Here is a 16186-nt window from a genome sequence, read left to right as displayed (position 1 = left end):
GCGTTGATATTCTGGAACATCAGAAGGTAATGACGAATGACTGTTCCCGTTCCCAGTTATATAGACATGCATCTAAATGCCTACAATAGTGTAGAAATAAGTAAACATAATAATATTACGAATAACGATGGTTGGCCAATACCTATACAGCTTGTTAAAATAATATTTTAATTATTCTGACTATTACATACGGACACGTAAAATTAATTCAAGACTAGTGAATAAGGCAACATTTTGGAATTAATTTAAGACACTTAAGACGCAGGTACCTAGCAGAGGTATCTATGATATAAACAAGGATAATATTGTTCTTATATTTAGTTTAATCTCTTCTTGAAGATGATCACTTGGTGATCGAAACACATGTCGAGGTGTTTAAATAACGGTTTGGTGTTGGGATAAAACTCCAGTAATGTTCACTGAACATTTTTGCACAAAGCAACACGTGTTTCGTTATACAATAGCTTCATTATACGTGTCTTCAGTAACATACCTCTTGATGACTCATGTCAAAGATAAACAGACAATTGTTGCAATAATATCTGTAAAATGAATTTGTCAAAAGCCTGTCCTGTAATGTTCGTTGTTGTATCATCATGTTTCCTCTGAATATAAACAATAATAAAAAATTCTGTCGAAATCGGAAAACCATACATATGTTGAATATTTGATGAAATTTGATTTGTGTCTTTATTACCTTTCATTGATTTGAATCAGACACGATGAGTATCCAGCAATATTTACCAATGCGATAGGATCTCATTGAGTAAACTAAATTATAATGCCATCAGTTTTCAACTCGCAAGATAAATCTACTTCCCATGTCTCATGCTAGATGAAATCAACGAACATGAAGGACACGTGCATGATTTGTATGATGAAACCTTTTTTGTACTTCTCGTCTTATACAAATTCTTATATAAATCTTGGATGTCGGCACTCTACCAAACCGTCTAAAGCTCCTTTCATACGGGATTGTAAACGGAAGAGATATTTTGGGTACATCTTACAAATGCTCACCCTCGTATCCGTCTGTTTGGAAGTTTGCAAGACCCTTTACATGAACGAGTTTAAAACTATAGTCGCTTTACTACTATTCATGGAATTGGTTACGATGTTACTAATTTTGAGGAGGATAATCGTGGGTAATTTCTTCTGGAGGAAAAGCAACAGAGAACTTCGAGTAATGTTATATGTGTCACAGTACCTAAGAATGTTGAGAGTGGATGAACACTTCGTAGAATTGTTCAGATTTTACCATCACTCTTTTTATGTTGGGATTTTTGGCGGTATAGTTACTTTTGTCTGTCAAATGGCACCATATTACACTGAAGATGTAAATAGTATGATCTACGTTGTCTGTTTCAGTAGATTAGCCTTAGGTGAGTAATTTTTGGTGGCATTGAAACCCCTTTTTGCTAAAAATTATAGCACTTGAATTTTAGGTTGGTATTTTATCATACAGAGTGTCTTGAAACTTGACTGTTATAATATATATTGTCACGTTTTTTTGTGTGGTTCCTATGGAATTTTGAAGAAATCCTTTAGGTTCCGTAGGAATACTTCTTTGTTCTAATTGTTCAGCTAGTAGATTTGATTTTTCTATTGCTGTTGTACATTCTATTCTATTTCATTTCATTACATTTAATTTCTTTTTTATCATTTTTTTCCATTTAATTTTATTCATTAATTTCAAATGTGTTAATACCTTTTTTTGTCGTAGTTTATCTGGTGACTTCATTCTATCTCAGAATTTGGAGTGATATCGCCGCATATACAATTTTATTCAAAGCTATCTTCAAGCAAGTAACCCGAGAAGTGCAACACAGATGCGCTGAAAACGAAATAGCCTACTTGATTTTAAATAATGCACTTGGATACCATTACAAGCAAACCGCCTTTTTGGCTAAAATGAAGAAATTGAGGAGGATGTACATGACAACTCTGAGCAGTCTGAGGAGAACTAAAGGAGCCCTGTATGGCCTTCTTGAATTTATTTCGGTTTCCAACCATTTACAACTCACTTGGTTACTGTTCGTCACTATCATGGGATTTATTGGCATAGTGCAGTTCAACACAGATTATTTCGTGTTTTGTGCTAGGCATCTGATGCAACTATGTCTCCTGGGTTCTTTTGCCAGGCTTTGCGATAAAATACAGGTTTCGGTGAGTTGAAGTAATAAATAAAACACGGAATTTTCATTTTTATTTATTTTTATCATTACATTTCGATGGAAAGTCATTGATGAATTCGCAACTCATTAGTATGTTCAATAAAATGAATATTTCAAAATGATAGCTCGAAATATACATCTCTCCCAACTACCTACACCGTAGGTTCTGATACCTAACCTAACCTAACCTCTGTTACCAGAACCTACTGTCTAGGTAGCCGGAAGAGATGAATGTTTGGAAATATTTATTTTCGTATGCGTATGTAAGTTGGGCCGGAAAGTTTGTAGGCTAACATAGAAAAAACTTTTTTTATATCAATAAAAATTGTAGGTGTTCTTCGAAAACGTGAAATCTAAAATATATCACTTTTTTAAATAAAATTTTAACCGTGACAATTGAATTTATCACTCATTATAAGCATAGGCTTTTTTATTGTTTTTTATTTTACAGATTGAAACCATGGCATCGAATTTATTTCAGGTTAATTCTGTTAAAATGACCGGAGAAGAAATTAGAGAGGTAAACGTATTTTGAAGTTTTGATTTGAACAAATTGTATTTGCAACATTTCACATGATTTGAAAAAGTTTTTCAGAAAATTAATCTGAATCTACGAATAACTGACAATCTAATATTTCTTCTGATTTCAGATAGAGTTATTTGCAAAACTTTTGGGCTGGGAACAACCGATCAAAAGTGAAAATGACAAGACTGCCTTCGGAATTGATTTCTTGAGCGATGTAAGAATTTCATGTGAACTTTTGAGATATTTTTATTGCACAAAAACCAATTCTTCATTTTGTTTTCAGCTGACAGTTGATATATTTGTGAACTGCATGGTTCTCACCCAGTTATATTTCTGGTTCAACAAATGAAGAACTTCTGGAATAACATCTTTGAATTATAATGAACTTTATCTCAATATCAGGTTTTAAATCTTGCAGTAAATAATATTTGTAGAGTATTATCATTGTCAGTGTCAGAGTGTTATTGTCAGCGAACTCACTAGACCTACTTCACACATAAACTGAGCTTTAAACTAAACGTAATTTTATTGATAAAAAATTCATCTTGACATAAAACCATTATATTTCATTACAAAAATATAAACTCACAGTTCGTAGTGACTTATTCTGATAACATAGCTTTAACAATTTGAAGAAAAACTATTTTGGATTGAAGTATGCTAATATCCTAAGAGAGGTTTGAATAGTTTGGTCCACAGTAAGTAAAACATTCCAGCCAATAATATGATTTTGAAGAAAAGATCCACGAACCACATACTGAAAATGAAGAAATAATATGTTTTACATTTAAATTACTCATCAGAATTTATGTTCAACAACCGAAGTTTTCACTGAAATGAAATGAATAATTTGAAGAAATTATTAATAACACTATATCTGGCAAAACAATAGAAACTTTTTATATACGTTTACTTCAAGATTTAATTCTATTCGAGAGTACGATTCATTACTGAAGTTTTGAAACTTCTTACGTGATTCATAAACACTCCACTTACAGTTTCATATGCCTCTTGGCTGCTGGGATAGTATCATCAGTTTCTTTGAGAATGTACAGCCGTGTACAATGAACGCAACTAGTGAAATACTCTGTGTAATCAATTCCATCTCCATCAACCTTGTATATTTTTCTCTCAGTAGGATTCAACATTTCTCGAACTTCCATACCATTGTCGTTGTTGAAGTCCCATTGGTTATTAGCATAGTACTCGAATACTTCATATCCTTTGGATATTCTCTTCTGAATTCGGAGAAGTCTGAAAGTCAAATGTATTGGGGCACGTATTAATTTTCAACTTTATAGTCTAGTCATATTAGGGGTTTCATTTCGGAATGAGAGATAATAAGCTCTAAACTCGTATATTGGTGTTTTAGCAGTTGTCTCAAAAATCTCAAGGAATCTCGTGTCTGCACCGGAAGTTATTCAAGGTCTAAGGTCACAAAAATCAGTTTTTCGCGATTATCTCAATTTTTATAGCTCCAATGATGTTAACATTTAATTCAATATTGAAATTGAAGAGCATTAAATTTGTGACAAATTTTTTTTCGGTTTTTTTTTAAACGCCCGACCGCTTTTGAGATAGAGGGCGAAAAACCCGCAACGATAAAAATAAAATAAAAACGAAATCAACAATAAACATTAATTAGCGCTCCGGGGCGACTTCATTGATTCCAGTGGCGCATTTACTTTTTTAGCTGCAGGGAAACCCGGAAAAACCTGCAACACCACATCATCTGAAGATCTTGATCTAACAATGTCCTCTCTCTTATAAAACAAAATGTAGGGTGTCTCCAGAGGCTCCAATAAATTCAATGCATCGCCAGAACACTTCGTGACACAACTATCGGCAAAGTTAAACCAGAATGTACAGAATTAAATAAAATTATTTTATTTAATAATACTTACCTTCTGTAATAATGAAATACTCATTTTATATCTTGAATATAGGTATATTAATCAATTTATTTGAAGTAGATTTCAAGGAGAAATAAATATATATTGTAATTTCGCAGCTAATTATCTTCCATTCCAAGGTTGAAGTTAAAAAACAATTCCTATTTTAATAAAACTCACATTGGTTTGTAACCTAATATAAACAGCAAAGCGTCAACGAATATAGCAGGTAATATTTGGAACATGTAGAAGCAGATGTTGTGGATGAGTCTAGACTTTTTCATCGATCCTCCAGGATACCAAGCAACATTGTTCAGTGGCATTTTGGTTTCAATTACTTTTCTACCGATGTCTATGATTTCAGACCAAGAAATTTTGTACTCCGATGAACTTGTCAGGTTGAAGATTCTTCTTTCACTGAGAACGACAAATTAGATAGAATTTAAGTAAAAAGGTATGAGTTTTAGTACTCAGAGAGACAATAATGTGGCGTCAATCGTCACTCACTACAATATTGATGCATCAATGGGTGATGAGTGATGCCACAAAAGTGTCCCTCTTATCAAAAAGTAATGCATTTGCCCGACGTTGATATTTTGTACCGCTCAAGAGTTAAGAGGATATGCATTGGATATGTAATGCATCAATTTTACATAAACAATTATTTTGTTGAGTTGAACTAGTTACCCGGATTTGAGGTATTCAAAGGGGCAGATAACCATAGCATTTACTCCGATATCTACTGGCAAAAAGTCCGCGTATCTGTCAGAGTTGCAGTACATGGTCCTTATAACTCCTTTTCCGGCACCGATCAACAGTCCTGCCGGTCCATTTATGTTGTCTGTCCATCCAGGGATTGGTTCTCTCCAAACAGGAATAACTAAAAATATATTGGATAATGAAAGAGAAATTCTGGCAAGACGTGAATGACAAAATGAATATGAATCGAAATCTCACCTACAGAGGGCCTCAAAATAACAACCGGAAGGGTGTCCATCTCATCGGCAACCAATGACTCTCCCAAAGCTTTTGTGAAAGCATACGTATTAGGAATATTCCCTAAAATCCTGAAATACATAATGAACATGAATCGTACCGTACCATTTCCATCAGATCGTTGAATAATCCACATAAGATGATTCGAACTCAGGAATATAATACGAAATGGTTTCGGTTATAGCGAAAATAAAAATGTTACGTGCTTTGGTGTTATCGAATCTATAACATCATCACTCATCCATTCAACTGTTTTGATCACATGGTGGGGATCTGCAGGAGGAGGGTATACCTTCTCGTATAGTACTCTCTCGTGGAGATGGCAGTAAGCTGTCGAAAGATGAATAAACACCTACAAAAACGTTTCTGTATTAATCAACAAGTACCTGTACCACCTTACGAAGACCAGACAAAGAGCCTTCTATCTGATTTCCACGCTAACTCATATTTAGGATTTTTTTGCGGTCAAGTGTGTCCAACAAGGCATTCATGGTTTAGTCTAGCACGACTGTAGGCCAAAACAGCGTGGTCTGGTAGATCACGAATGCTTTGTTTTTGGGTCTTTGATTTCAACTCACCTTCAACTTTATACACTCTTTGGCTAATTCCAACATGAGTTTCGTCCCTCTGACATTCAGTATCACCGCTTTCTTCAGTGGTTCATCAAACCGTACGGTCGCAGCACAGTGAAATATGAATTCTACTTCGTTCTTTATAACTTCCCTGTCTTCTTTGGAAATACCAAGATCAAGTGCGGTCACATCACCCGCTATAGCTTCTACTTTATTCGTTATATCAGCTCCTCGTTCTTTTTTCACCAAGTCGAATAGCTGCAAAATAGAGTTGTTTCATGCTTGTGAACATTTTACTAATGCCAGTTATTATAATTGTCATCAAAGATAAAACTCCTCGACCGACTTCGGTTGCAAATTCATACTCACTGGATCATTAATGATACTCCTAATTCGCTCCTGGGTCTTCTTTCCTTTTTTGGTCCTGATCAGCAAGATGATTTTCTTCAAACCGCTACATGATCTCAAAAGTTTTTCCACTAGTACTTTTCCTACGAATCCGGTACCGCCAGTGATGAAGATAACTTTGTCCTTGTACAACTCAGCAATTCTGTCGGGGTATTCCTCTATATCGGTGTCTGCCATTTTAGCGAACCTGTGAAATTACAGAACAAATACTTAGAAACCGACCATAACAAATATATTTTGCTATTCAACAATTCAAGTAAGTGGTGCCATTTGAGAAACTCATGCGAAACGACACAAGAAACAGGGAGCTCAAGAAGAAACATTGAGAACAATTAACCAAAAACAGACTGCCTACATTCATGACTGATGAAGAAGCATGTTGCTACTCAAGTGGCATAGAAAAAAGGGCTCAACGAACACAGGCTTTAATAACTTTTCATTATTATATAGCAAACTGTGCTATCATCTAACCGTGCTATCATCTTTCCGTCTTGTGTTTACAAGAAAACTATCAAAATCACCACGGAGGCAGCTATAACTACCTGCGTGACATCCGGGTCCAGGAAATAATACAAATATGGTTGTTGAGTGTCTTGATATAGATACAGATCTATTAACTGAAAAAAACCAACCAAGTGTTGCTCATCCTTACACTTAGCTACACCATACTGATGATGGACCAAAAACCCGAAACACATGTCTATGGTTTGCCATTTTCTTGAGTGTTATGTCCGATTTAGCGGGAGCTGACCGTTTGGCGGAAGTTGGTCGTGTGTTCCGCTTGGTTAAAGGTTTCCATATGTTGCATATATCTACCCTAGCTTGGATAAATGAGTGATTGGAAAACATATATGCGGCTTCTTTGAGTTTTCTCCTAAGCCAGTTTTTCGCCTTGTGGATGATTTCAGCTTGAGACCACTTGATGTTATGATGATGAGTCTGCTATTCCCGATTTGCTGGTTTCTCCTCGCTGTGTGTGTTTCTTGTGCTGGGCAATGCGAACTTAATACTTAGAATCGCAGTCTGCGTTTGGTGGCCTGGTATTCGTTAAGCTGCTACGGATAGTGTTCCCAGATCTGAAGCAAGTTCTGATGTTATACTTGAACCCAAATCTTCTCATCCTTTCCGACAATCCTCTGATGTAGGGAAGTACAAGTACTGGTTGTGGCGGCTTCTCTTCCTTGTGACGCTTTTGCTGTCTTCTAGACAAAGTCTGTTCCACCATCACTCTGGAGTTACCATTCCGATGAAGGTCATTTTTGATGATGCCTAGTTCTTTTTCGACCCTCCCTCTTCACCTTTACGTCTAAGAATGACAATTCGTTGTGGACTTCCTGCTCAATTGTAAAACAACTCACGTTGTAGTTGTGCTTCATGAAGGTGTCTAGGTCTGCATTGCCATGGTTCCATATTATGAAGGTGTCGTCAACGTATCTCAACCATTCTTAACATTCCATACCGTTGTAGTTTCCGAAGCAGTGTACCATGACTAACACAGTTGAACGCTACCATATAATTATTGTTTCCATCGAAAAGTGATGAGTAGACATACTATGAGGTTGCGCTTGTCGAGCCCTATTCTCCGAAATCCCGGTACATTCGGAAGAGCGCGCCAACATTATCAAACAATGACTACTTCCCACACCGTAAGGAGTGGCCATTGTTTTTTCCTCCTCTTTTCGGATGATATAAATCTCGCTAGGAACTGAAAATCCCGACAAATATCGTCTCGCTCTGATGGTCTAGAAGAACCTCATCAGGCTTATTAGCTTGTATGAGCCTGAGGGTGAGGAACGAATAGTTCCAATAAATTCGACACAACGGATCCAGCATCCCCCTGAGCGTAGGGCAACACCTGTGTATCTTCAATACCGTAAAAGTACCGTAAGTTGTGATGAAGCACTTTTAGGCCTGAGACCGCATATGCTGGACATGCTGACAGCAAGTGCATTATGGTCACAAGCGATTCGCTGCAGGTCCTGCCCCTTCTGTGAGGTACTTCTATACCCATTATGGCCTGCCAGGCCATGATGAACCGCTAAGTTTCAGACTTCAGCTCACTCGACCTAATAAAAGTGAAGGCCGGGGGCTTTGACTAGCCGGTGTCTTCAATGTTGTTGAAGATGACCCTCCATGCATTGCCTTTTAGGATCATCCATATAAAATGAATGGGTGACCTTACGCCTCCGGTTTCCGGGGGTGCCACAATTATACCCTCGAGAACTTCTGAGCGCAACGGATAAACGCAATAGTGAGATGCAGAAGGGAAGAGGACTAAGGAAATCGCCCTGAAATACAACCCTTCTGAAAGTGTTTGTAGTCTAGCCTGACCTGATGTTACGGTGAAGCAAGTCCGCCAGAGTGGTGTCACTTGTTCAAGGCATCCCATTATTTTGTCCGGTACCGCAGGGAGTAAAAGGAAGAAAAATATAGGGATCAGGCGTCAAAACATTCTTTATGTATTACTTTTCAGTCGATATCATATAATGGTATGAAGATAATTTCATTTAATAAGGTAAAAACACGAATAAATTGTAATGTATTCGTGCTTTTACATTTTCTACAAGCTGAAAAATTACTTTGTTATAAACCAATTCAACATGTGTAACGATAACAGTAATAATCAATGTTGACCGATATTTAAATGCGTATCGCATTCACTGCTAATAAGTAATTGAATAAAGAAATTAACATCAACCGTGGCTTTCTAATTAACAGTAATCGAAACAAGGAAACGTAACATTTGATGTGATATTTTTTCAGAGAAGTTGCAGCGTTAATGCCATTAGATTTTTATCGTTAAGTATCATGATAATTTTTGACAAAATCTATCAAAAAATTGCAAAACAAAGCAAATCGGAAGCGCGTTGATATTTTTGGGAAAGAGAGGTTTTACAAAGTCATAGGTCTGCATGAGAGGCGAGGGGTAATGTGTTTTCACCTGATCTTGGAGCATGTCATATGCACCTTTCCGAAATAACAATCATCATTCCGACTCCCATCCGGAGTCTATGTTTGTGGAGTTGTTTCCTGGCTTTGTTTGCAGATGGCGCAGTGGACCTCTCATCGAATCAACTGCAGAAAGATTTCATGACTAGCTGGAATTATATTTGTTTGGTCGTCCGATATAGAAGGCCCCGACACTCTGTCAAATGAGGCCCTCATGTCCCCCGTTAACGAATGAATAACTTTCTCATCCATCCCACCCCAGCCAGGTAGCGGTATCCCGTGAAGGGCGGCACTGATGTCTAAGGACTTCATGCCGACATCAATCAGTCATGAACCCATTGGTCCCTCTCAAGACCAACAATCAGCCAAAAGGGTAGGGGAGCTGGTCTCCAAACCTGAAAGAATTCACGATGACATTCTGGTGTTTGGTCGTGATACTCAGACGGTTTACACCGTTTTCAAGAGACCATGTGCGGTACTGATGATGGTCGTATCGACCAAATTAATTTCTGCTTTTCGAATGGAAAATAACTTGCCACGAATCTTCTAAATCGACGTCACGGGCCTAGAAAATCCAATTTTTAATAATTAATTACGGGAGCACAACACTGTTTAGAGAGGTGAAACAAAGTACACTATTTTTCAATTTGAAATTACCTACTACCAAATGAACTGTAAACCAAAAATCATAAAACAAGCTCATTGTTTTGTTTCAGTAAATTGAGAAGGATGATTTCAATTTGAACTTCATCAATTTCAGTTATGAAGGATAAAGAGTACGATTTAAAAAAATTATTTGTGAAATTGTATCGACTACACTTTTGAATCGAGTAATTTGAATACGTTGCACCTTCAAGTGTCAATGGTTAACGAAATAAAATTTTTACGTCACAACCTTCATCTTTGTAAACAACAAAACACTACGACGTATAACATTAGCTGACTATTTTTTTATTGCAACCTTTCGTACAGCATTAATTTAATGATTTCTTAGAGTTCCAGTAGGTACTCGCGTAATTGGACCGATCATTTGCATGATAAAACTCTATCGTTAAAGTTGAAATGATCTTCAGTGATGCCATAGTTCTAATAGAAAATATAAGTATTATAAATTTTTTTAATTGACATATGGATGAGTTAACGTGAGAAACTGTTAGGCTGGGTTTTTCAACGAGCATTAATCACTTTAACAATTCGACAGATCATTTTTCCACTGCCCTTCCTTGAGAGATATGTGGCTACCACCAAGTGAAAATGATTATATACGGTTTTACTTTTACGAATGGAAGATCCATATCTAATCCTTTTGTTTATCTACTACCTGAACTAATTTCATGAGTGAACTAGAGTTAAGAAATACATCAACATGAGCAGAGAATATTAGCAAAATTACTGAAGTTATGGAATAAATTTATAATCAGGTCTAAGCATGGACAGTTCCATATTTTTCAATTCAAAAATTATATTTTCAAAAGACGTCTCCAATCGATTGGCCCATAAACATATTTTTCAAAGATGGGGAGTGACAAATCCCAGAAAGAATCGAAGGTTACAGATGAGTGTCCACAGAATGTGTACTTCATCCTGGATTTCAATTGACCAACAAAATTATCTACAATCTTAGACTCATACAGTGTGACTCATTTTTAATGGAAACACCCCCCTAAAATTTGAAGTGGTAAACCGATTTTAATAATAAAAGGTCTACCTTGGGACAAAATTTGAAATGTTTATTAAAGTTTCAGGGCATACTACGATATTTTTGCTTAGTCGAAAATCGGGATTTTCTATTAGCGATGTTTTTATTGAAAAAATCCCTACGCCACTGGATTCAGAGTGCCTCTAAACAGGTGTGACCAAAATTTCATGAAAAAATATTCATTATTAACAAAGTTATGACAACTCAAAAATTCGAAAACTCACACAGCTAACAGTTACAAAAAACACCCTATATCAACAGATATAGGCATGAGAATATTTTTTTATGATTTCAACAATAAAGTGCCGCCAGATGAAAAAAAAAACAAATAGCGTAAATATTTTTAATGAAAATAACGGAATTACATTCAAGTTTTCACGCAAATTAACTAAAACTAAGACCTAATATTTCAATTTAAATCTTAGTTGCCATGGAAATGATATTGCAGCGAAAGATTTAAGTGTACTATTGTCAACAATATTCACCTTACAGTTCTTCTAATTATTTTGTTTCATGGCTGCAAGATTGAGCGTAAGAGAGAAAATAGAAATTGTACGCCTTTCGGGAGATGACGTTAGAAGTGCTACAGAGGTTTGTAGAGTATTTAATGATAGACATCCAGATCGTCCTCGTATTAGCTGCGGTACGGTAAATAAAATAAATAAAATATTCAATGAAACTGGTGCAGTATCAAAAATGATGTTAATAAGTAATCCTGTACAAAGAGGAAACATGAATGACAGGAATGATCAAATCATTTTAGATCATTTCGAAAATAATCCTAATGCCAGTATCAGGAATGCCACTTTAGATTTGAATATTCCACGAGAAACTATTCGGAGATGTCTCAAAGTGAAGAATATTAAACCTTTCAAACCAAAATTTTTACACACACTTCAAGAAGGCGACGAAGCAAGACGCTTGGAATATTGTTTATGGGCCCAAGAGGAATATTTAAACAATAGAAATTCACTAAAAAATATTTCATATACCGACGAAGCCACTTTCACTACAAATGGAGTTGTGCCATCACAGAATTGTCGCTATTGGGCAGCGGATAATCCTAACTGGGTAATAAACTGTAAAAGCCAGTATTCCCAAAAAATCAACGTCTGGTGTGGGATATTGAACGAACGAATTATTGGTCCTTTCTTTTTTGAGGAAAACATTAATGCGCAGAGGTTTCTAGAATTTTTAAACACAGAGTTTTTGGATGCTATTTACGAGCTGCCAATCAATAAACAATCAAATTGTCCAGTTAGATGGGTGTTCAGTTCATTATGCCAGAGCTGTGAGGCAATGGATTAACGAACATTTTCCAAACCGATGGATAGGTGGATAGGTGGTAGTTCGTTTATAGAGTGGTCACCCAGATCTCCAGACCTCACAGTTTTGGACTTTTTTCTCTGGGGACTTCTCACACAAAAGGTGTACAAAAACCGCTCAAGAGATAGAAATGAACTTTGTACAAGAATTCGACAGGTATGCGCAGATATTAGCCCTCAAGAACTAAGGAACGTAATCAGAAACATTCGTAAGCGCTACGACACATGTATCGAAATACCTGGTGGATTAGTAGAGGCTACTAGAATATGAGTTGGAATTAATTGTTGCACTGAATCGAAACATTTCAATAATTAGTTATTAGTTACGTTTATTAAAATTTTTTGCTTCATTGTTAGTTGAATTGTGTGAATTCCGTTATTTTCATTAAAAAAATTTACGCTATTTGTTTTTTTTTTTTCATCTGGCGGCACTTTATTGTTGAAATCATAAAAAAAAAATATATATTGTGACTGTTAACTGTGTGGTCAATCTGCTTACTCCATTTTGCGTTGTTCATTGTGGGTTCAGGAATATTTCATCTAATTTTCGAGCAGACGGGAGAGTACCCAATATCGATGTGGCATTACCCCTTTGAATGGCGATACTGACTCCTTGAATTAAAATGAATAGACTCACTTGTCATCGGTAGAGTTCATCATTCTTCTACCAATTTCATTTAACAATTCAGAAGGTGACCAAAAACATGAAAGCTTTCAATAGCAACAGGAAAGAAACTGTAGGAACTTAGCAATGTGGAGTATTTCCGAAATTTTGATTTTTCTGCAATGAGCAGCTGCACCACTGGAATTAGACGTAGCAAGTGAAGCTGCAACTGTATCTACGCAGGTGAAGTCCCAAACCAGAGGTTTCCCAAATTTCCAAGGAATTAGACTCATCCCGTCTGGAAGCTTTCCATCGTTTCGGGTCCAAGAACTGAAGGAACCTCTGGTATGGAAACTCGTCGAATCACACAAGTTGCTGAGTATATCGATACATCAGTTGGCCCATGTAATTCATTTTTTTTCGAAAACTTTGGGCATAAATTTGGGCATAAGTTCGTTCCAAAATTGCTGAATTTTGACCAAAAATCCATCGCAAGAGCATCGCTCAAAATCTGTTGAATGACATCAATGGCGGTCCAAATTCGCTTAAGGGTCATAACTGGTGATGAATCATGGGTACGTGGTCATGACATCGAATTCAAAGTCCATAATCCCAATGGTAGAGCCCAGAGGAAAGCCAAGACAAAAAAAGCACGGCAAGGTCGATTAAATGTCCAGGTTTTGCTCATTGTTTTTTCGATAACCGTGGCATTGTACATCAGGATTTCTTGCCACATGGTCGCGGGGTCAATAAGGAGTATTATCTTGAAGAAATACGAAGAAAACGTCCGGTATTGTGGAAAAACTATGCACGGCGATAATTCACCTGTTTCACTCGTCATTTTTTTGAGAAAAATGAAAATTCACATTATTTTTTTAACAGACCTCGTAGATCACATTAGAGGTCGTCCGCAGAATAAAACAAGCTGAAGTACGTGTGTTATTATTGAAATTTTTTGATTATATAAAGATTTATTAAAAACCAAGTTTTTCGAACGAACAAGTTTCTTCATCGATACGCTGACTGCTTTTTTCAACTGATCAAATTGAGGTCGCGTTACACGAATCGGGGTTACGGTTATTATATAAGACCCATGTCTCAACGCATTACATAACTTTTTCCATATCTCGCAAGAAACACATAACGGAAACGATGAAAAATATTGAGAATCCCAAATTTCGAAAGACTCACCAAAATTTCAGTTGTTTTTTAATCGTCACCACCACAATCTTTCACTGCGACTAGCTTCTCATCGATCACCACAGCGTTATAACGGTAGAAATAATTGGTTCCTCGATCAAAGGGCAATCCAAGTTGAAAAAACAAAAACAGTGTCACGGCAAGAGTTTGTTTTCAGCAGACACTCGATGGTACTTCTGTCGGTGTTGTTTCTAACTGCAGGTAGATTCGGTTCGCGGTTTGGTCTCACTTTCGTTTTCGTTCGGGAGAGAGGGTCACCATTTGCGTGCAGCAAACACGCGAAACAGGTGGATTCAGGGTCTTCTGACCAGTTCTTCCACGAATAATAAAAATAATATTTTTCTCCAGCAATTAAAGACGAACAAGATATTTATATTTCCTTCACGATAGAGCAACTTATGGACCTGCGAAACATTGAATCTTTGAACCAGGGTGTATTTACCCTTCTTCAAAGATTCAGCCCTCGCATCTTTAAAATTCCTTGAAGGTATCATGTGAATGGAAGTGATACGAAATATCACTGGGTACTATCTCATTAAGGGATCAATTTTTGGGAAAACAAGATTCTGGCTTTCTACAGCTTCACCTTCATACAAAAAATGTGTGAATCTTCCAAAGAAAGGAATAAAGCAGTTAATTTCAAAATAAACTATTCACAAACAGTCGTTCTTGAATTATAGAGGGTGTTACTAACATGAATATGCGACTTTGTTTAATTTATTCGACGAATTTGAAATAAATCACTTTCATATGGGATGAAGAAAATACTATTGAATAATTTCTACAAAGTTTATCATTTGTTACCCATTCCATTTATTATATGTTAGACCATTCTCAAGACAAGTCCAATACTTTTTTTATAGACAAAACACAAGCATCACAGGAAAATCCATACACTTCTCGTGAAAGTGCCTATAAGAGATAGACAAATCTTCAACCTTCCGCCGATGTACCAGACCATCAAGGTTGCGTATGATGTTCGTGTCTGCAATCAGGCGGATGGCACTCTTCTGGATGGAACCCACCAGCTTCGGGGTATGCTTAGCGGTGGAGCTCCATACATGAGAACAATACTCCAAGAAAGGTCTGACCTGAGCTTCATAAAACATCAAAAGGTGTGTACAGCTTTCTGGTTCGGAACAGTGTTCCAAGCTTTTGAGAAGCAGCCCTTGCAATTCCAGCGACATGATTGGCCCAAGACATATTGGTGTCCATTTTAACACCCAACAAACTTATCGAAACAGAAAGCGAAATTGTCTATCCTGACATCATTATATCCTGTTCGGAGACATTTATCTCCTTGGAGAAAACCGATGCCTGGGTTTTTGTGGAATTGAATTGAACCTGATTACTTTCACCCCAATTCGGAATCACCTCTAGACCCTCATTAAGAAATGCAACCTCCTGCTACCGGTGAAGATGTGCATCTGCAGACGATGTCCTGGAATCCAAAGGAAATGACGAGACAAGTGTGCTGTCGTCAGTAAAGTAATATATTGGATTCTTGATTTTTTTCAATAAGTCGTTGATATACAATTGAAAGAGGAGACAATATGAATCCCTGGGGAACACCAGCGTTGATGGTAAACGTATTCAAGACATATCCATCGACGTTCAACGATTTATTTCCAACAGGAGTACCCAGTTACAGGAAATACTATCATTACAGAGTATATATAAAATAAATATTAAAAATAATGGAATATAGAAATGTATAAAAGTGAATGCTAAAACAAACTGTATATAAAATATTTGTATACGTAGAATTTCAAAAGAGTAATGAAAAATTGGGTATATAACACAAAAAGTTACAAATCATGCAATGTAGCAGTAATGACAAA

The 16186-nt window shown here is 36.6% G+C and overlaps 2 protein-coding genes across 2 annotated transcripts; one reads left to right on the top strand and one right to left on the bottom strand.

Moving 5' to 3' along the window:
- The first annotated feature begins 643 nt into the window (after window positions 1-643).
- LOC111504453 (uncharacterized) lies at window positions 644-3138 on the top strand. The gene is made up of 5 exons (XM_023159006.2): window positions 644-1382; window positions 1724-2166; window positions 2626-2694; window positions 2825-2914; window positions 2984-3138. The coding sequence occupies exons 1-5, from the start codon at window positions 836-838 to the stop codon at window positions 3047-3049; spliced, it is 1215 nt and encodes a 404-aa protein (XP_023014774.2). The 5' UTR covers window positions 644-835; the 3' UTR covers window positions 3050-3138.
- A 107-nt stretch (window positions 3139-3245) lies between these two features.
- Window positions 3246-14555, bottom strand: LOC111504452 (putative fatty acyl-CoA reductase CG5065). Its single transcript, XM_023159005.2, has 9 exons — window positions 14337-14555; window positions 6530-6755; window positions 6167-6418; window positions 5795-5940; window positions 5550-5659; window positions 5280-5472; window positions 4773-5009; window positions 3697-3954; window positions 3246-3457 (listed from the first exon to the last, which is right to left on the bottom strand). The coding sequence occupies exons 2-9, from the start codon at window positions 6743-6745 to the stop codon at window positions 3361-3363; spliced, it is 1509 nt and encodes a 502-aa protein (XP_023014773.2). The 5' UTR covers window positions 6746-6755; window positions 14337-14555; the 3' UTR covers window positions 3246-3360.
- Window positions 14556-16186: the final 1631 nt, after the last annotated feature.

This window comes from Leptinotarsa decemlineata, unplaced genomic scaffold, assembly GCF_025532065.1.
Source record: "Leptinotarsa decemlineata unplaced genomic scaffold, Ldec_3_MD MMD2_tig00000251_RagTag_RagTag, whole genome shotgun sequence".
NCBI classification, from domain to species: Eukaryota; Metazoa; Arthropoda; class Insecta; order Coleoptera; family Chrysomelidae; genus Leptinotarsa; species Leptinotarsa decemlineata.
Note: the sequence above shows the minus strand (reverse complement) of the source record. Positions and strands in the feature narration are given on the sequence as shown.